This window comes from Eublepharis macularius, chromosome 7 (genome assembly GCF_028583425.1).
Source record: "Eublepharis macularius isolate TG4126 chromosome 7, MPM_Emac_v1.0, whole genome shotgun sequence".
NCBI classification, from domain to species: domain Eukaryota; kingdom Metazoa; phylum Chordata; class Lepidosauria; order Squamata; family Eublepharidae; genus Eublepharis; species Eublepharis macularius.
In genome coordinates this window covers 43,121,331-43,144,029 of record NC_072796.1, presented here as the reverse complement: position 1 = coordinate 43,144,029, position 22,699 = coordinate 43,121,331, and the positions used below count along the sequence as shown (strand labels likewise).

The 22,699-nt window shown below is 42.7% G+C and overlaps 1 protein-coding gene across 1 annotated transcript in view; it reads right to left on the bottom strand.

Annotated features, from left to right (window-relative positions):
* Positions 1–22,699, bottom strand: part of F13A1 (coagulation factor XIII A chain) — a 126,462-nt gene that overhangs the window by 55,208 nt on the left and 48,555 nt on the right. Inside the window, exons 5-7 of the mRNA XM_054985190.1 lie at positions 13,264–13,515; positions 9,371–9,489; positions 5,362–5,469 (exon numbers count right to left, since the gene is read on the bottom strand). Of these exons, the coding sequence (XP_054841165.1) occupies positions 5,362–5,469; positions 9,371–9,489; positions 13,264–13,515 (479 nt within the window). The remainder of the gene's footprint in view (positions 1–5,361; positions 5,470–9,370; positions 9,490–13,263; positions 13,516–22,699) is intronic.

Below are 22,699 nucleotides of genomic sequence, written 5' to 3'. Positions count from 1 at the left end.
GATATATCAATCAATGTGAAAACACAAAATATGAATATTATACATATAGAACAACATCTAGATATAGCTATTGATTACAAAAGCCAGCCAAAAATCCATTTCAATCAAATCTTCTTAAGAATTGTAGAAGGGCTGTGAATCCAATAACCATAATTCATATGAACAATGACTTTTCTGATACTTCTGATTTTTTTACAGAATGTTTATTTATTTGTGGCTTTCTCTGTGCCTATATTAACATTTTTTTTTACTTGTTAGCCTATATTGTAGTCAGTTATTATACAGCTTCATGACCTAGGATTTTCTTCTTTAAACATTTTATATGTATTATATCCATGTTTGGGTCATTTCCATGCACGCTGAAATATTGTACACAAAGTGTGGATTACATTGAGACAGGACTTTTTTCCTGGGAAAAGAGGTGGTGGAACTCAGTGGGTTGCCAGCACACGGGGCAACTCCTGTCAGGAGGTGGTGCCTCTGGTACCATATGTGCACACGCAAAGCATGCACGTGCTCCCAGGACCATGCAATGATGTAACTTCTGCGAAGTGATATCATCGAGCAGGGCGTAGCCACCCCCAGGAACGCTCCTGCAAGGGGGGAGTTTAAATTGCCCTCTGCGCCACTTGCAATCTAAACTCCCTCCCTTGCTCCAGCTGATTGGCACCAGTCAGCTGGAGCAAGGGGGGATTAAATTTTAAATCGCCCCCTCACTGCTTATAAGCAGCGTGGAGGGTGATCTAAACTCCCCCCTTGCTCCAGCTGACTAGCGCCAGTCAGCTGGAGCAAGGAGTTTTTAAAGTTTCAATTGCCCCCATGCCACTCCCCTCCTTGCTGGAGCAAGGAACAAGGTGCTTCCTTCACCCAGTGAGAGAGGGGCGAGGGGATTCCCTCATCCCTCTAGCATCAGGCGAAGTGGGCTTTTTTTCAGATCAGAGGGTGGGGCCACTGGCCACGTGACCATTTTCAAAAGGTGCTGGAACCCTGTTCCACCATGTTCCTGCTGAAAAAGAGACCTGCGAGATATCATGCTCCTTGCTTTAGTGTTTATGGTGGGTAGAGTAAAATCTACATAGAGTTACACCCTCTGAAACAAGGGTTATCAACCTCCAGGTAGGGCCTGGAGATCTCACAGAATTACAAGTGATCATTAGACTACAGAGATTAGATCCCTCCAGGGAAAATGGCTGCTTTGGAGGGTAGACTTGATGGATTTATACCTTGATGAGGTCCCTCCCCTCCCCAAACCCCACCTTCCCTAAGCTTCACTCCAAATCTCCAGGAATTTTCCAATCTAGAGTTGGCGACCCTATCCAAAATCCACAGAAGTCAATGGGTTTACACTTTCTTTGGGATTGCACTGTTACTTTTCTTGTGAATATATGTTTCTAGGCATTTACATTCTTTACTGTACTTTTATACTTTAATTTTAAGAATAAAGAGAGAGGAACTGGAACTGACTCAAAAAGGTGTTCAAGCTAAAACAATTATTTTACCAAAGAAACAATAAAATACCATTGCTCGTGGATCCAGGAACAACGATCAGTATTCTACATGAAGAGGCCTGTAGAACCCTGAAGGAATCTTTAGCAGTTGAACACACAAACACTACAGGCAAGGCACAGGAGCCCCCAGGGAAAGCGAAAGGCAAATTTAGTACTATGGTGAAAAAATACAGAGCATATTACAGCCTTTAAATAGGTGAAGGAAATGTGAGGCCATATATGTTTATCCTTCAATGTGATATATATAGGGTTGCTGGTTTCCCAGTGGAAGTGGGGGAATCCCCCGCTCCCAGCCTCCTCCCACTGCCACCAGGGGGAAAAGGTGCAGGAACAGCGCCCCCCCCAAGGCACACTCTCAGCACAGCACAGCACAACAACATCACTCCCAGGAATAACATCATTGCACAGGCCCCGAGAGTGTGCCTGGGCCAGTTTGGCCTGTTGGGGGCCCAAATCAAACTGGCACAAAGCCCAGGGCACTCCTGGGGCCTGTGCGATGATGTCACTCCTGGAAGTGATGTCATCACAGCGCTCTGGGAGCATGTGTGTGCGAGGACATCAGAGAGGAAAGTGCCAGGTCCCCCCACTACCAGGAGGATAAGAGGACCTGGTAACCCTAGTAACATACGATATCATGTGCAAACAATGCCCTTCTGCTGTCCACATGGGACAAACTAGTCCGTCTCTACAAGTCATCATGTCATAAATCTGGCATTAATTATTGCACTAGTCAGAATCCAAAAGGTAACATTTTAGTTTATTGGGCACTCTGTCTGAACTTAAAGTCCCCATTGTCCAACAAAAGAAATTTAAATGGAAATTCCAGAATGAAATGGCTGAATTGGAATTTATTATGGGGCTTCACATATTATCTCCCCACTCTGGGCTGAACCAGGGTTTAGGAATTTTATCTCATTATAGTTGTGACAATCTTAACAAAATCTGTGACTCCCCATTCACTAAAGGTGTTAACTAATTTGACATAACAGTGAACAGTCCAGATTAAATCTGAATTCAACATAATTCTATTTCATTCTCTACTTTCTGCTAGTCAGGACTCCTTGGCCCTGCTGTTTGTTTTTCAATACCACTCCCCCCCACTCCCTCGCAATAAAAGAACTGCATGATGAGGATGCACTCCGTGCAAATGGAGAAATGAAGAAATAGTGTCTAGTCCCTGAAAGCTTATTGTGGAATTAAATGTTAGCTTTTAAGGTGACACAAGGAGTCCTGTTTACTTTTACTACTTGTCTATGAAACAGCTGTCAGTCTTTTAATTTTTTTTACCAAGACCAACAACAGAAAAATTATGCAAAGTAACACAGCCATTTTCAGATGTTCAAAGTATTGGAGATTTGTGGGCGATACTTACAGTACAGATGTTCATGATCTGGAATGTGCTGTTCATAAGGTGGGGCAATGATAAATGAACAGAGGACCAGGAGGGACGGCTGGCTGTCCCTGGGAGGGTGATGGGTCTGTTATCAGGCTGATCACCTGCTAGATCCTGCTCTGCATTGAGGCTATCAGAAAACCTAATTCTGGAGAATCACCCAACTTTAAAGTGGGGGTGGGGGGGCTGATATTGAAAAAGGGAATTTTCCTGGTTTGCATAACAATTAAAAATGCTCCATGGAGGAGGTTTGGAGAAACACTTACAGCTGGGTGAATAACAAGAAATCTTTCTGTACAGTCACTAAGATGGGGAAGAAACAAGCTGGGTCAGTCCATTGCTCATTGTCTTAGAAACCTGGGTCGTTCATTAGGGCCAAATTATTTAGGGAGGAGGCTCCGAAGTCCAGGGGGGCAGGGGGAGAACGGCCTTCTGGTTTAATCAGCCTGAGATGGGCTTTAGGGAGGAGCAGGTCTGCACCATTGCTGCTTGATGACTCACCACCCTGCCTTCAGCATGCTTCTCTGCCACTGCTATTAGCTTAACTCAAGCAGGATTCAGACTCCGTTTTCTAGCCATAAGCCCATGTTAGAACTAAAATGGGGGATCAAAACAGGGGGCTCCACGAGACGAGGACTCCAGGGGCTACAACTGAGCTAAAATCAAGTGAGAAGAACATGTGGCTTCAATCACCAAAACCTCAGGGGTGAAGATTAAACCTTATCTACCTCTGCCTCATGGCTCTAATCCACATGCATGGCTGACGTTTCTTTTCCAGTGTCTTGTCCAGTTGGATGGGCATCAGATCACTACCATATATGCCCACTTTCTCCCACAGATTGACTTACATTTCCTTCCTAAAGATTTCATATCTAAGTATGTAAAACCTAAATATATATTGGTGGGAGGATTCCCACATGCATTCATTGGGAGGTGTCATCGTTATATGTACAACAAAACTGCTCCTGAGAGTTTAAAGAAATGAGAATTACGAAAAAAATTATTTGGGCAACTAATGCGGATTTTGTGGAAATATTCTGATATCATGGAAGTGAAATATGAATGCTGAGGACCACTCTTGTGAATGTTACACATTTCTGACTTTTGGAAGTCATGAGGTTTACCACCACAACCCAAAGTTTAGTTCCTGGTAGGTTTAACACGGCTTCAGAACTGCAGTGCAATTCAACCCAAACGATCAGTATTTACTGTGGGATGAACAGATCATAGAAAGGAAAGCTGACCTATTTTACAAGAGAAATTGGGCACCAAACTTCTGTTATTTGTTCCCATTTTACTCCTTTGCAATCCTTTTAGTAGAATTCCTCCAGAGTAAAAGGCACGTGAAGAAAAATAGGGCCACTGGAGGTGCCCATCATGAGAACAAGAAAGATTTTGCTTGTTGAGAAGTTTGCTTGAGGAAAGGTTGTATGAAGTGAGAGTTTGCTGACTAATGACTGAACAGATAGCTATTAGTGAGCAATATTTCCCCCCAGCAATCTGAACCAAATCAGTGGAGGCTCTGTGGAAAAGCTCCTTTCCTCTGTACCTTTTAATTATGTTAATGCAGAGCTGCTAAGTTCTTGCCAAATAAATCACAACTTTCATTGAAAAGCTTTTGGCTGGATTAACTACTGGTTTCTAATTAGAAAATCGACTTCCTGTGAACCCTTAGGACAGAATGAGATAAGGATTCAGCAGCAGGCCCAAAGGAGTTTCGGGGTTAGACCTTTAGCTGCTGCGGAAAATATGTTGGATCAAAAGAGGCTCTTCATAAGCAAGACTCAACATTGATATGTATAAACTTTGCCACCCAAACCAATCACCAGCCAGATGACTGGCAGCTTTGAGAAATTAGAGAAAGGCTGTGGAAAAATCTCCTGCTCTAACACTGATTAGAAACATTCTAGATTTAATACCACATTATCAGCACTTTTCTCAAAGTGTAGCATGCCTCCATATTTGCATTTCCTAACTAACTAACATTCTAGCTTGAGCCAGACTTATTTAGGCAGGTTGAAGAGGCTTTCCTCAGAAAAACGCCAGTGGAGGGGTTAAAAGAATCCCAAAATAATAGAAGCAACATCTCTAGCTTTAAGAGATGAATGGCCATTAGGAACTTGTGGGATCTTGGTGGCCATATTAGGGGTTGATAAGCGACAAGAAAAGTATTGCTGAACCTTCCAAGCCTTGGTTTCTGTCAGTTAAAGGTATGTGAGAAAGAAAAACTGAAAAAGGTAAAAAATGGAAGGAAGGGAAGGAATCAGGGAAAGGGAGAGGAGAAGGGGAAGGGGAGGGTGCATAGAAAAAGGTAGTTTGGTGAGTTAAGTGAAGGAAAGGAGAAAAGCTGCCTGGGGGAGAGAAGGAAGACATGGTGTGGAGAGGCAAATAATGGGGAGAAGTGAGGTGCCCCCAGAAATTCCTTGTAGGTCCTTCTCTTCTACAGTTCTGTTGCCTTACCACTGCAGAGCCAACCCGGCTGATTTTGACAGGATTTCCTCGGCCAGATAGATCCAATTTTGCTCTGTCCATCAGGTACAGGCAAGCATCCAAAACGCCCTCTTCAAACTAAATGATGGGTAGAAAGAGGAACAGAACACTGGTTCAATCTACAAAGCAAGCCAGAAACGAATGCTCATTTCTTCAAAAGAGAAAATATAGGACAGCAAATGCATACATACATACATATGTACACACATGGCAATCTTCCTATTTTAAGGCAGAACCCTCTTCAGATTATTGCTTAAAATTTTTTGAAAGTATTGTGAAGACTTCAGTATCAAACTTATTCTTTAATGGGTCTGTTCTGAAACTTTCATCCAACCAAACCGAAATATTACAATTCCTCAATTCTATTTTACAACTACAAAGTCAATCTCTAAAAAAATCTTCATTAGTTCTCACAAACAAATTGGTATTCCTGGCATGATGACATCACTTCTAGTGCTACCTTGAATTGACATGATCCACCAGGTGATGCTTTTAGCATTCACCAAAACTCTAAGGCTAAATCATAGAGTTAAACCATAGAGTTTGGGGCAAATGCTAGACTACCACCACCTGAATGATGATATCACTTCCAGGTCACACCAGAAGTGGTGCCATTGTGGCAGGCCTGCTGATCCCCCCTGCAATCATAACTCCCCATCCCCCATTTCCTACTGGTTGCCACACGGTGCCTGTCAATCCTAGCTGGCCATAATTTAACAGCAGCTATTTGAAATCTGAATGGCAGTCTCCAGAAGGGTGGTTATTCATCTCAAATTTTCCACTTTAAGTCACATGGTTCAACGCTGCACTCTAATGTTATAAAGACATATTGAGAGGTTCCGACCTGTGGCAAGCCCTGGCTTAAATGAAATCCTATTCTAAATTTTCTCATCTGTCACACAGAATTTAAATTCAAAGTTAGCTTGGCCTCTAGCCATATTTCTTGGTTAGTGTTGGACTAGAACTTTGTGGGTCTTGCAACAAGTAGTGACCTAAAACTGTCTCCTTCGAGAATGAACTCTAATAAAGGACTCTAAATGCTGGGATCCAGTGACAACAAGGACAGGAATAAATAGGGGGCAGAAGAGAGGCCTAAACAGAGCCAAATTCATTATCAAAGAGCCTGCCCTGTGATACAGTCCAATCTGCTGAGAAGAAATTGCATAGCAACCAAAAAATGACACCGTCCCCTGGGAAAACAATTGTTCTGATGGTGACAAAGGCACATGAATTCCATTATGAGACTCTCCAATCAGTGGTAAACAAATGACAAAATTATATTTCTATTGCAAGTTGGAACATAAACATCTATGAAGCTTTTCCCTTATGCATTCAACTTTGTCTCTGTTTGAAAATACTTACTGGTCAAAATAGCAACAATAAATTGATCATGTCACTGATTATGTAACATACCGCCATGATGCTGAACTATTGGGCACAGCCACACCCAGATCAGACCCTGTACATTTATGATCATTCATTTCCTTTCACTCTGCACCGATAATTGCATTACTTTTTTGTCTCTCCCCCCCCCCCCCGACTCCTTTCTGGAACAGAACAGAAACTCATTGCTAAATAATGGATTATAATCCTATAGAGCAAACCTGAGTTCACAGTGGAGGTTGACACCTTCTCAAAGGAGCCGCTTCCTAAAACAACATCAAAAAGCTGAGCATTTATTCCAGGGACTGACCCACAGGTCTCATGGGCATCCTTCTGTAAACAACCCTGGAACAAAAATATCTCACTAGAAATGGATCCTTTAAAAACGGTGTGTTCACCACTGGGATATAAATCCATCACTGAGCTCTAAATTTAGGGAAAGTGACCATATTTGTCAGTGGTAGCACTGTGGTACCCTAAGGCCTATGGCACAAGCTTTTATAGGCACATTATTTATCTGATACAAAATTCTTTATTTGTAGCTGTTGCTCAAAAGAGCCCTTGCTCAGATCTAGCCTTGGCCCACTTTCTTCCATGTCTCGGTGGAATTCAAAGAGGAGTTACATCCTTCTAAGCCAATGAACCCTGAAGCATTTAACTCTGCCTAGGACTGCACTGCAAACCAGATTTCACAGCACTGCTTCAAAGGATGGAAATTAAATAAATAAAAAATGGGAACCTAAACTATTGCCACCTATGTTTATAATGTGTTAATGCTGCTCACATAAATATAGGAGACTCTAGGGACTGCATCACCTCCAGAAACCAATTATCCATCAAAACTACATTTATATCCGGTTGTGTCCAATACAGAGTTGCCAAACTGCAAGCAGGAAATTTGTGCTGTGCTTTTAAATTCTCAGCTATAACTACAGCTTGTCTAAGTCATCCCTCCACAGGTCTGTCATTTGACCTCCTCTAATACCCAGCACAAAAGCAAGTGGAAGGGAGGAAGACCCACCAGGGAAAAATAGATGTGAGAAGCTCTGGATGCTTCATCTCTTTTAGCAAGGGGGATTTAAATGTACAGAATGAATCATAGTGGTTTGGGGTAGTGGTTAAGAGCGCAGGACTCTAATCTGGAGAACCGGGTTTGATTCCCCACTTCTCCACTTGAAACCAGCTGGGTGACCTTGGGCTATTCACAGTTCTCTGGAGCTCTCTCAGCCCCACCCACCTCACAGGGTGTTCTGTTGTGGGGATAATAATAACATACTTTGTAAACTGCTCTGAGTGGGTGTTAAGTCATCCTGAAGGGCGGTATATAAATCGAATGTTGTTGTTGTTGTTATTAACATGGAAACTCTAGACCAATATCATATGTTTCAGAAGAAAATGTAGGAAATATTATTAGTGTAGCAAATCTCTAACATGCTTAAAGAAAAAAAACAGCCTTCCCTTCCTTTTTATATTTCTTACCACTGCTTTCTCTTTGCTCTACCACCATGTTCAGCACCATCTTGAATACTCTGTAAGTCTGACAGTGAAGCAAAGAAAAGGCAGCAGCGAGGCATAACGGGGAGGCCTCGCTGCAAATTCCCTGGCCTCTTATGTATCAGAATCAGAATGTACCCAGGAAGACCCAAGTAGCAGTTGGCAGGTATTTATTCACATAAAATCAAGGAGGAAAGCCACTTGGAACAGAGGTGACTCATTTTATACCACATTTGTCTCGTAATTGTCAGTCTTGCTGTGCACATCTCTGTTGGGAGAGTCAAGATAAAGCATTGACGGAAATCAACCAGTATTTTTCAGGGCCTGAGTAGCCACCAGGATAAGCTTTAGCATGGAGGCAGCAGGAATACGAATGAAAGCACCTGAGGTGAGGCTGGTACTCAGCAGTAATGAGGAGCTGGGATTTTGCAGGGTTTGCCCTAGCAGTTATGGAACGATTTCCTCATGGACACTCAAAATGGTTTGCTGTGCGGGAGAGAATGCAAAGCCTCTTTCTTCCAAACAGACTAAGACTATGGCTGTTGAGTGTGCAATGAGATCATAAGCTATATTATTTGGGGATGTTGCTTTATATTTTTCATTTTAATGCCATGTTGGATTGTTTCATTGTATTAATTTCTTTGTTGCTGATGTTGGAAGCCACCCAGAGCCTCAAAGAAGCAAGGCACAAATGTTTTCGACACAGTACATTGTTTTCAAACAGCACTTTGGTCATATTCACCTCTCTTGGATGTGCACTTTAAAATAATGTGTAAAGAGGTCCAGACACACTAGAGTCTAGGACTGATAATGCAGGGTCAGCATTTGCAAACCCTCATTCTTGAATAATCCCATCAAATTTAAGAGGACAATTCCGAAGGAACTGGGTTGAGAGTTGTAGCCCAACACCCCAATCTTAAAAATTGTGCTCGATTATCTGCTCTCTCAAATCTTCAAGCCATGTTCCTGCACGGCTGCACAGTATTTCAGTTCCTAAGCATTACAACTAGCCCCAAAGTCATTTCTCCGCATTCCGTGTTAGTGTTCATTTCCATTGTGTGTTAGGACAGAACTTCAGGCTGTTCCATTTGAAAGGACTCACCTGACCATAATTCCAGCTCCTGAATCTTATATTGTCAGGGTCGCCATAGAAAATTAGTCCAAGGTCATTCAGGACATATTCTTGTCGTTCCTGTTCATCATTCAGAAACACAGCATCCTCTGCATCAGAATGTTGTTTACAAAGTCTGGTTAATATAGGCGCTTGGCTTATAACAGATGTCAGATTTTAATATTGCAGAATGATGTAATGATAATAAAAAGGATGTCTTTTGCTCATCTTGCATAGCAGTAGGATACCCCCTCTTCTTGCACCATCTCTGTAATTGGAAACCAGGCATTCTTCAACTTAAGAAGCAAAAAAGGATGGTGAGTCCTAACTATTTTGAGCAGGATCCGCAAAGCATGATTAAAATGTCACCTCTTATCAAGCATTTTATGATTCTGCGTAGCTAAGTTGAAAAGTCTGGGCGCAGTGATGCAATTAGGCATCTGCATCGCAGATCAAAGAACAATTTCCAACTTCTTGAGGGTAATGGAGAGCAGCTCAATGTCAAAAGATTTAAAGGCAAAACCTGCAGTGGGCTGGTTGGAGAACTTGGGCTGGAGGCTGAGAAGTAGCTCCCACATTTGCACATGTAAGGCAAGCTTTTAAAGAGCCTGTAATCTTTGCCATATAAACGGTTTGGTTTTTGTTTCTGCTGGCTAATTATGTGTGTGGGGGGGGGCGGGGGTTGAATGTTTGTTACAGTGGTTTAAAAAGGCAATGGGGGGGCTGGATGGGTGAGTGAAGCGTGCTGTGATTGGATGACAGCTGTACCTGAGGGAGTGGAGTAAACTGCAGGTTTAGTCAGAATGGTGAGGGAAAGTGTGGAGTCTGTCTAATTCAAGAAGTCTGTGTGGAAGTCTGTGTGAGGAGAGGAGAGAGTTATTCTGTTATTTTGTGAGGGAAGATCTGAGGGAAGAAGTCAGTGTGTTTCTACCTTGGGCATGAAATCAGCCTATGTGGCAACTGAACTCAGAAAATTCCATGTTCTTATCTTTGGGAGATATATTTTAGCCTAAGTGGCAACTGTTTGGAAAATTAGTCTTTGTGACTGGGTCTGTGAATAAACATTTAAGGATCTGTACCTGTTTTGAAACCGCCAAGCTTATTATCCTACTCTGGAACCAATACACTTATAAATACTCTGCAACCATGAGGCACATGTACTTATGAATATTTCTGGTTAAGCAAAACACCTGTTTTATCTAGTATAAAATATCCCTTTACACCTCACAGCCACCACCCACCACATGCTGACCGTTCTGTCATACTACCATATACAGCTAAGATGTCCTATGCTATAAGTTAAACTGAGAGCCAAGCTACAAGTGATGCCTGACACAGGTTGGATACTTGTCAGCTTCCCTCAAGTTTTGATGGGAAATGTAGGCATCCTGGTCTTGCAGCTGTAATGGAGAGCCAAGCTGTAAAACCAGGACGCCTACATTTCCCATCAAAACTTGAGGGAAGCTGACAAGTGTCCAACCTGTGTCAGGTGTCACTTGTAGCTTGGCTCTGAGAAGGAACTAAGGCATGAGCCTTTGGTAGCAGTGAAAATCTTTTGGGAAGACTAAGGAAATCGGAAAGGCATCAAGATACAGGTCACACAAAAGGGGCAAAATGTCATAGAGCCTTTTGTTTCCTTGCCTGTGGGAAAGAAGAGTTGCCTCCCAGCGTCTGGATAGGGAACCTTTAGGAGAGCTGGTTCTCTTTGGTTCTTGCCTGATCATTGGAGAGGGTCTGTGCAATTTCTACTGCTTCTTCCAGGAAGGAAGTATAAGATTGCCCTGCTGCTCCTTGAGGGTGTGTAAACTCTACACACCCTCCAAAAGCAACAGCAGCAGCAGAAGCAGCAAAATGTTCACAAACAAGCAGCTCAAGGTGGGCTGCTTACACATGAGTCAATGCAGGCTGGCAGGCTCTCCTCCTACTATGAATGAGCTACAGCATAGCTGCCATCTAGGGAGTATCCTAGTTCAAGAAAGAGACTGGAACCCTCTCACGTCTAATATCCCAGGGATGCGGGTGCACTTAGACAAGATACAAAGAATTCATGATTGGGTCTCCTGACGTTTTTGATTTTATTTAGGAGGTAAAGAGGACATTTGCTTTGGAGCCACAGTGCTTGGAGGGTGGGAGTGGGGGTGGGTTTAAGCCTACCCCTCCATCCTATTTCCAGGACCCTTCCTCTGCCCTGAGCTGCAATTACCCATGGTTATTGCCTCACTGGAGATTTGAACCCAGGGCAGTCCACCACTCTGCACAAGGAGTGGGCTGTTGTTCATAGGATCAATAGATGAATATTTATTGATACTGATGAGAAGAGATCATTTGATGCCACTGTTTATAAATGAGCCCAGAGGAAAAAAGAGGGAGAGAGCATGCATTTGATTACTGTGCTGTGGGGTTTAGACCTGAAACTACCTAGAACTTCTTAGATGGTCTGTTTCTCAATATCTGTTTCCCATCTTTACAATGGGGAAAAGTAAAACCAATCTCAGAGTCGTATTATAAAGCAAACAATGTATATAAAAATGGTGAGGAAAATAATAAGTAATAATTCTGGATTCTAAGTGCATTTAATTTTTTAAAAATCAAATCTTAAATAAAAGGCCAAAGTACAGGCCCTCCTCTGCCTATTAAGAAATAATATAACCAAAGAAAATAAGACCAAATCAAACTACTAGTCAATTTCATCGGAAGCACCCGCCACCCCTTCATCAAATCTATTCCCTCCTAGTCACATATGTATATAGGCAGCTGTTCATCTGCATCTCCCCCCTTCCCTACAATGGAACTTGTACATTTCGGATTGTAAGCACCTCAGAGCAAGAATCTGCCTTATTTGCTTCTGCTGTAATGTCCCAATCACACTAATGATGCTGGGTGACATTTTGGGAGACTTCCACAGCAGGTATTCGTTGTGGGTTGGTTTTTTCCCTACTTCCACATAGCACTGTGGTGCTTTCACGCACCTTCCATCTTTGCCCCTGCTTTGCTGTCTTCTGTGCCAAACCTGCTTTGCTATGATCATTCCGGAAAGACAGCAGCAAAGCTGAGGTGACCACTGTGTGGACAGATAAGTATAGATCTTTCCTAGTCCCTGCCACATTGGTGCCATTTCCCGTCCCCTAGTCCCCTGCAGCAGCCATTTCCCTCCTGTGCCACCAGAGGGTTTGAGGGTTTGGTAACTGACTCAGAGTCTCTCTACGCGAGACATCTGGCACACGAAGAACACGTGTCAGAAGATGCAATGTTAGCTGGGAAGGGTAGTTTGAAAAAACAGAGCTGGTGGCAGGGCAAAGTCTTTGCTATACACTGGAGCTGTGTGAAGGGGCTGTGAAATGCCAGAAGGGAAACTTCAGCCCATTATAACCTCTCCAGATCCAAGCCCGGCTCTGGAAGGCAGCTCCAGCCCATTTCCATTCCTCACTGCCCTCTGGTTGTGATCCCATACAGTTTTAGACTGGAGAGGTGGAATCGAGAGAGCCTTTGGGGAAGTGAAGATGAAATTAACAAGCCCTCTGAGGAGCGATCTCCGCCAGTTCTGTCTTTCTAAACTATGCTTCCCAGCTAACATTGAGTCTTCCTACATTTGACGAACACGCACCAAGGCGTCTCATGTAGACTCTCATAATAGTATTGCATTATAACACTATCGCAATCTTCCAAATAGAGATTTTAAAACACCCTGAAATAACTCCCCATGGTGCAGTGGGGAATGACTGCCACAAAGGACAGGGGCAGGGAAAATGCTGAGAAGCCCACCACAAGGAAGCCCTATTGCCTTTTTTATCTAACCAGCAAATGTAGCAGCAACAAGGGAACCACCAAGAATTATCATTGTGGAAATCACCTTAGATAAGACCAACATGTTGCATGTACCTTACCTGCACACCAGGGGTTAAAAAGTATGTATGTATCTGTGTCTGGATTTCGTCTTGTCCGAAGGATTCCATATGGAGTCAAAACAGCGATGTACATGCGGAACTTTCCCACAATGCAGTTTGGTGCTGACAAAACGCTCAGGGTGACAGTGTTGTTTTCACTGCTGGTGATCTTAGCTCCCCATTTCCCACTTTGCAGCTCTTTAACCAAAGGAACTTGAATATACGTGCCTTTGTTCGGTTGGGGATATCTCCCTGCAGCGAAGAAAGAGAAAGGAAATGGTTCCATGAATGAGGGCAACAAGGTGAATAAATAACTTTTTAATGGATATTATCTCATTCCGGTAGAATTTTTTGCTGTTCACGGACTATGAAAATAGAAGTACCATTGAACTAGGAGTCACAGCAAGACCATCTAATCCCAGTCTTTGGAACATGGCAGGACTGTTTGTACTATCAACTCCCCCACTGATCACCCTAGATACAGAAGATCCCAAGCCTTCACACCAACTTGTAGAGTTGCATTCTATAACTTTTAGAAACGCAGTCTATAAAGTTTACTGCAACAGGATCACAAGAAGCAATAACCAACTATAGACCTTTCAGTAGCGCAGAGACCTTCTGGCAGTGAGGAAGCACAGCAAGAAGCAGGAAAAACAAGAGAAGCAATCTATAAGCTCTGAACAGTAGAAAGAGTACATTACAGCTCCCCCTAGAGTGCAGGTGGAAGAAACACACCCTATATCAGTATATTAATAAAACAGTTCTTCAACAGTTTTAATTCCTTTTGCAATAGTCATCACATCACAGGAACAAAGAATGTTGTTTGGTATGTAGTTTGTAGTTTGCTACAGAGGAAGATACCCTGACCGTCTGTCCTTCCTTATGGATAGGTAGGTAGAGAGATTTGCAAATCAGAATATTCCTGTACGATAGTGTTGCGTTTTACTTGTAGTCATTTGTTTCATGGCTAATGTTTAAAAAGTTGCCACATTAGAGAGATATAGGCTGCTTCCACACACGTTGGATAATCCACTTTCAATACTCTTTAGTGAACATTTGAAACGGATTTTCCATGTGTGGAACAAAAAATCCACTTCAAAAAGATTGCGAAAGTGCATTGAAAGTGCATTATTCAACGTCTGTGGAAATGGCCATAGTCTGTTGGTGGTGGTCTAGAGCCCTCAAGACAGAAAGTAGAGAGGAGGATGAAAAAATGATGGAGAAGAAGGCAGAGCAGCAGCAGTAAGAGGGTCAGAATAATAAAACTTTGTGTTTAAGGATCCTACATGTCGTCTCCTTTCCTGCACTGAACTACACAACAGATAGGAATTGCTGGACCTGGGAAGTGTGCTAGCACTGGTTGGGCACCGTGCAGCAGGAGACTGATAACTTTCTCAAAACTCAAGTTCAGGGACTGAATTTGACATTCAAAGTGGAATATCTAGAGGTTTGATATGGCAACCAACAAAATCCCATGCTTGCCCTCCTTAATGTAATTCTAAACAACATTCAGGGCACTTCTTTATAACCTGGCATGAACTTAACTTGATTTGGTTCTTTAAGGGCTTGGATAACCTAAGAAACCTGCCATGTTACCTAGAATATCTGGGCCACTCAGCGGAAGAAAGAGAACTTCAAAAGAAGCAAAACAAGAAAAGGGGGGAAAGGCAAATCAATAACAAATTTAGAAAGATACACTAAAGGACACTTCAAAAGTTGGCCTTCAAAGGGAAGAAGGTATAGAAATATATACTAAAGAGTCAACCAAGATGAGAAGCGGTTGGCTGCCAACAATTGGGACCTGGGAGCTGAATGCAGCTTACTTCTTTTGAACTATTGCTAAAGATGACCTTTCTTCTCTTTACTGTAGGTTCTTGCTTTCAGTTTTGCTACAGTAGAACAGCAAGCCAAACCCAGAGCAAAGCCCACCTTTCAGAGAAGCTGAAATGCCAAGAGAAAAGCATCTTGCTGAACCAGAATCTCTGAAAAGCATAGACGTGTTATTTTCAGAGGGAAGGTGTATACTACTATTTTTAAGCCTTGCATCGACATCTTTTTTTTTCTTTTCCAGTGTCCTAAATGTATGTTGGAAGTGTACATGTATTCGACAACCACAAAAAAAATATAAAAAGGAGGTATAATTAAGGCAAAGTCTTCTAAGCCCTAGGCAGCATTCAAAGACAGACATTAAAACAAACTACAGTTTGTTGTTACAGAAATGAGCCCTGAAAGTCTCCTGATTCATGTGCTTCCCCTCCTCTTCCTTTTCTGCCTTTCAAAAATTGAAGACTTCTGCTTTTCTCATGCTCTTAACCACTACACCAAACTGGCTCACCAAATGTACTTGATGCACTATATGGAAATGTACTTGATACTGATTGTACTAATCTCATACTGTGTAATCCGCCTTGAGTCTCAGTGAGAAAGGTGGACTATAAATGACTTAAATAAATAAATATATAAATTATTTGATTTATATCCTGCCCTCCCTGTGAACGGGTTCAGGTGGGTTACATCAAGCATAAAATGCAGTTTAAAATCAACATTAAAAATATAGAATCATAAAATTACAGAGCACAGCCACCAAGGTGGCAATCTTTACCAACAGCAATCCCCTGCCTCTAATCACAGGGGTGGGGGGGAAGAGGGACAGAGGGGGCAGGCTCAAGTTTGTTCATACAGAAACCAAGATGATATTTTAAGTGTCATAGAATCCACCCTCCAAAGCAGCCATTTTTTCCAGGGGAACTGATCTCTGTGGCCTGGAGATTGGTTGTAATTCTAGGAGATATCCAGCAAACACCTGGAGGTTAGCAAATCTAGAATGCCAAGTGAACCAAATAAGATTTCACCTGCTGCTGGCAGACAGCAACAGAAGAGGACAGGCAAATCTCCTTGAGAGAAGAGTTCCAGACTTTTGGTGCCACTACTAGGAAGGCCTTGTCCCAGATTATCATCTAACTAACCTCAGAAGGCGGGGGGGGGGGGCACCTGAAGCAGGGCCAGCAAAATGATCACAGTAGTTGGGTAGGTTCATAAGGGAGCAGGCAGTCCTTCAGCAATGTTGGTTCCAAATAGGCTTCCCAAAGATTTGCCCCATTGCCTGCTGATTGGTGGTGATCAGTGGAAGGTGGCAAGTCCCCCAGAGATCACCCGCCAACAGCAGGCAACCCAGGAAAGCATATACCACATGTGCTCCTAGTGGAGCATGATGGCCTCACTTCCTGAAGTGATGGCCACAGGCATGCTCCCCCATTTTGGCCCCAAACGGGGTGAATTTGCCTGGCACGAAGCATGGGAGCTCACCTGTGACCAGCGTGATGACATCACTTCCCGGAAGTGATATTATTGCTCTGGAAGCACGGGCATGAAAAAAGCATGCGCGAGGCATGAGGTAAGTGCCAGGTCCCCCCCCCTCACACACACACACAATGGGAAGGTATAGGGACCTGGCAACCCTAGTCCCAAACAGCATTGGGATTTTAATGTCCGCACCAGCACTTTGAATTGTGCCAAAAGTGAATCGGGAGCCAGTGTAGATGAGCCAGGATTTCAGTGATATGTTCCCTGCAACCCTTTCCTGTCAACATCTTGGCTACAGCATTCTATACCAACTGGAGATTCCAAACACTTTTCAAAGGCAGCCCCACATAGAACACATTGCAGTGATGTAATCAAGGCATGTACCACAGTATCCAGATCTTTCCTGCCCAGGAAAAAGAAGCAACTAGATAATCAGTTGAAACTGAAAAAAGGCACCCCTGATCTAGGGTTGCCAATCCCCCATTCCCGCTTTCCTGGCCAGCAGGGGAGGCACAGGTCTCATGGGCATGCTCCCTGGCGCAGCGTGCTCCCTGGTGGCACCGCACACTTCTGCAGGCCGAAATGGGCCCGAAATGGCCAGGATCGGGCTGCTGCCAGGTGGGGGAGTGATCCCCCACATGGCAGCAGCCCGTTCCAGGCCAATTTGGGCCCGATCCTGGCCATTTTGGGCCTGTTTCAGCCCAAGTTGGGCCAAAACCAGTCAGAAACAAGCCACTGCTGGGTGGGGGAGTGTCCTCCCATGCAGCAGCGGCCGATTTGGGCCCGATCCAGGCCATTTTGGGTCCATTTGGGCTCAATTAAGGCCCCAAATGGACAGGAATTGGGCCACTGCTGGGCAGAGGAATGTTCCCCTGCATGGCAGCAGCCCATTCCAGGCAGATTTGGGCCCGATCCTGGCCGATTCAGGCCCAATCCTGGCTGTTTTAGGCCCATTTCATCCCAATTTGGGTCCAAAATGGTCAGGATTGGGCCACTGCCACACAGGGGAAGCTGCTTCTACACCTCAAGGGATCTTCAGTGTATGAATGAAGGTGAGCTGTAGTAGCTATATTGTTGCTGTGCCTGCCACAATGTGACAGAATTTCAAATGTTCCTGCAGACTCATAAAGGTCGGGGACCCATCTTAGGACATCGTCAACTGAACATTAGTAAACAGCAAGTGGAGGACCTGCAAGGACTTGTGGAAAGGACATCTCATTTCCTCCTTCCTCCATCATGTCTTCTTTTCCTTCTGTACCCCTTGGTAGCCTTTCTACCTTTTCCTGCTTCCTTCTCTCCTTCCCACCCACCTTTGTAGGTCCCTCTGTCTTCCCTTCCCTCCCCCCCCCCCAAGCCTCTCCCCAACAGCTCAACTGAGCAGAGTGGTAATTCAAACCTGATCCTCCCAGATCCTGCTCTAACTACTACACTACACTACACTGGCTTTTGTCAGTGTGGAGGGTGGCTGCTGTTGAACAGTAGCAAGTAGCCAAGCCTGAGAAAATCATGCAAGTCATGTAGTATCAAGTTGCTTGGTGGTTGCTTCTGGCCTGTCCTCTCCCCCTGCCTTTTTCCGAAAGAAACCAAGCCTCGAATACTGATATGGTTGCCTAGCAACAGCCTCTGAGGGCATCTGATTCTTAAAGCTATGGGCACTCCTTTTAAATTTTTTAAAAATTATTTATTAGTGCAAAAACATTAAGAAATAAAAAGTGAGAAAAAAATAAAAACAATGCTGGCTACAAAACCACTATTAACATATACTGATATATTGATATTGAGTCAATATAGAAAGCAAAATCTACAATATTTGTATATAAATATTTGAGGTCAGTTAATAAATATGATACATAGAATCTTAGGGACGAATGGAATAATGATTTGGAGTGTCCAGTTTTGTTAAAGCAATGGGATACGGCCTTAAGCCATATACTTCTTGCTACTATGAATCCTAAGTTGGTACTTATTCGACAAAAATTATGTTTAGGGTATATTGAATACAACAGTGCCTTTTTACTAAAGGTTTAAGCACCGTGTCTAACTGTTGACTGTGTAATTCACAAAATGCATCTAAAAAGTATATTCGGCCCTTTTGGGAGGAAGTTATTAGTCATATTAATTTTGTGTTAGAAAGCTCATTTATTTTTGAGGATGTTAATGCAGTACTTGCCCATCTCTTGGAATTTAACCCAATGGTCAATGGAAATAGACTCTCCATGCCCTTACAGTTGCTAAAAGACTTATACTTCAACACTGGAAAGACAAAAGCCCACCTCCTGTAAATCACTGGACTGAAGACCTTATAAACTTATCAGCATTTGAATGTATTGCATATAGAAGGCAACTGCACATGAACTTATATTTGGATATTTGAAAATCTTTTATAGATACCTATGTATAGATTTGCCAATAGTGTTTTTGTAAAAGACCCTCCTCTGAAGGGGAAAAAAATGTAGCGATTCTTCAATAGTGCATTAATAAATATTTTTGTATATTTAAAAAAAATATTTCTTGTTATGTAAAGTGCAAAGTGCTAAAATGTGCAATGTAATAATCAATGAACAGGAATACCTATAAATGTAATAATGTAACCTTATATGAGAAGACTATGTAACAATCCTTCCTGTCATCACATACAATCAATGTTACGATATTACAATAAGTTAACACTACAATGAAATATATAGTCCGCAAGTCCAATAGGTGCAAAAAGGTGTCCTCAAAGTTAATCCTGCAGGTAAGATCTACCAAGTTAATGAAACACTGATGAAATATAGCTGGAGAATTCATATTTGGACCGCATACATTAATCATAACCATAGAATCAAAGCTTTTCATTACCAAAATAATAAAGTGGTTATGTTATTACTTCTTGAACCCGAAAAGAGACACATTTATGTATTAATATAGCCACATCCTTAGATTCATTAGATGTCTGCAACATATACCTCTCTAACCCAATCTCTACATAACTTGTTTTTATCAATTGCCATAATATGAAAAAAGCCATGTTAACATTAAATTTTTTCAGTTTGGAGATAACCTTTTTGCATTTGATAGCATTCCATGATATAACATTGAACATAAATCCATAAAATAATATATCCAACCAATAAATCTCTCTTCTCTTACAGAACCTTATTATAAGTAAAATGTTTATCAAAAAAAAGAAAACAGAAAAGTGCACATGGCAAAAAATTACTAATTTAAGCAATGCAGCACTCCCCATCCATGGCGGCAGCCACTTGGCTGGGGGGCAGAGATTTGCCTCCCCAGAGGAGGGGGAAGCAGACGAGGCTTCTGAGGCATCCGGGTATGCTGAGGTGGGCGGCGACAGAGGTCTCATAAGGCCACTCCGCCCACCCAGCAGCCATTTGAGCCAAGTATACTCATAATTTTATAAATCAGCCAGCAACTCCCCACCACAAAAGTTCTCACCCCATACCAAAAGTGAAGGACACACACAAAGTGCAAAAAGCCAAGTCATTATTGCTAGGTTGTTGGCATTATGCCCAGATCCCACAGTCATAACAGGGAGAAAAAAACTTTACAAGGGAAGATTGAGGGGAGGTTGCTTATTTTCAGATTCATTTGTATATGTATAATTACTTTAATATCTCTTCAGACTGTAGGGACAAACACTTTCTCTTTTTAGACTGACGAGGTAAGCTTCTGCCACCTTAGGGTTGTAAAGCTTAATTTGATCTTGGTACTGGACACAAAAGATAGCAGGATACTTGATGTAGTATTGCAGCTTCAACTCTCTTGCAAAAGCTTTTGCTTTTGTGAATTGATAACGTAATACTGACACTTCTTTAGTATAATCTGGATAAAGCATGATCCACCCTGTATTAGGACCCCAATACAAGTCCTGTTTCTCACTTTCCAAATGTAAAAGGTAATCTCTCACCCCACCATTCATAGAAAAAGAACAATGATCGAATCTGGTTTGTTTATGCTGCATGATGTCTTGAAGGCTTGTTCAATCTGCAACTGATAATCAGCAGGAATCTGCAGAACCTCACAAAGTAATGTCTCCATAAGTTCAATCACCTCTTCTGCCCTGTCTTTTCAGACCCTTCTGATAATCCAAGTACACAAATATTTAGACACTAGACATAAGTCTCTAGATGAGAGATTCGGTTAGGGAGAACATTATATGACGAGAGGACTGCTGTCTCATGAGCAATGGTTCAGTCTTCCAAGGCAGCAGTTTTAGTCTCCATGTGTTGAACTTATATACCAATCGCCTCAATTGACTCCTGCAGTTGTTGAACTGACTTATGAATTGCCATATCGTTAGTGGAAGGTTGTTTTAATTGCTCAGATTGTTTTTCCAGTTGAACCCTCATATTTTTCAATAGAGAAATTACTTCTACCTGAGCTTCTGCACCAACTCCAGGAGAGGAAGGATGGACCATCTTTGTATCTTTCCCCTTACAGCTCATAGTTGAAAGTTATAAGCCCGCTTATCTCAAGTTGAAAGGAAGGGAAAATAAAAAAACAGTAAATAAGGCAAATTACCGCTGCATCAAAGAAGACAGGTCCAAATCAATGTATAACACGCAAAAGAGATAGCAGCGGCACAAAGTTGCTTCTGATTACTCCACCAGCTTCACCCAGAGTAAGGGTGCTCCTTTGATCATTTTGGGTTTTTTTTTAACCCTGCCAATGCTGTTTTTTTTTAATTCACATTTTTCTGCAAATCTGGGGCATTTTTCAGGTGTGTAGGAAGATCTGTCTTGTCTGTTCATGGTTCCAATCTCTTGATTTAAGTATCCTCAGATCTTTACTAGTTGGCTATTAGTATATAAGATGTCCCCAAAGTACAGCCACTTACCACTGACAGTTTTCTTTAGGAAATAAAAAGTCACTTGGGGTATAAAATACCCCCAGAAATCTATTGATTTTGCCACTAGGTGCTTTTTAACCCTGGTAAACATAAATGTATTGGGATAAAAAAAATTGCAAAGGAAAACTGAGACAGGGGAAGCAGTGAAATGAACACTAACAGTTGTCTGTAGCTTTGGGCAAACAGTGGGATTTTATTGGAGACAGTTCACCTCACCACAGAGAGGTATATGTTAGAGACAGAAAATAACCCTGAGATACCCACAGCATTAGTGATTAATGATGATAAATGTTTTCCTTGACAGGTTATGACAGTTTTCTAATACCTTGGATACCAAGTCTGGATATTTTGAAATGCTCGCTTCTGCCAGCATAAATATGTATTTGTTTGGTGACATTTGAAATTTGAACACATTAAGCTGCCTTATACAGATTCAGACCATTGGCTATTCTGGTCAAAACTATCTACTCAGATGGGAAATAGCTTTCCAGGATCTCAGGCAGAGGTCTTTTGAATCATCTACTATTTTATCTTTTTAAACTAGAGATACTACAAATTGAACCTGACATGTTCTATGTGCAAACTAGCAAATGCTTTACCACTGAGCCACAGCTCCTCCCCAAATCTGGCAAAATTTGGCTTGTAGTAATGAATACATTACAAATACAATTTATATACATTCAGGGCTTTTTTCAGTGGGATCTCCCTGGATCTGAGATCTGGCACCTCTGAAAAAAGATCATGTGACTGGTGGCCTCGCTCCCGCCGCCCAAAGACCCATAGGCTGTCTCCTTGGGAGGAGCTTCTCCCGCCTTTTCCCTGGCCTTTCCCTCCCTCCCTTTCTCTTTATTTCCTTCCTTCCTTCCTTCCTTCCTTCCTTCCTTCCTTCCTTCCATCCTTCCTTCCTTCCTTCCCTCCCTCCCTTTCTCTTTCCATGTCTTTTCTTCTTTCCTTTCTTTACCTGAGGCACCCAGTTGCCTGGCTGGCTGAGAGGCAGGCTGGGAGGGTGAAGAAAGGAGGGATAGCTGCCCTCTTGTTGCTCTTCCCGCCTCTGCCACCGCATCAAGCAAGGGGAAAGAGAAGGAAGGAGGCACGTGGCTGGCTGGAGGTGGTGGCGAAGGAGCAGCTTGGTGGGGCGCTCCCCCCTCAGCTGCCCCACAGGGAAAGGGCCCCTGTCCTGCCTACTAACTTTACAGTGGTTCTGGTGGAGGTGCCTGCTGAGGGGAAGAAGGAGGAGCACCCAGGGGGATAACTGCTGCTTCCATCCCTGGCAAAACCAGG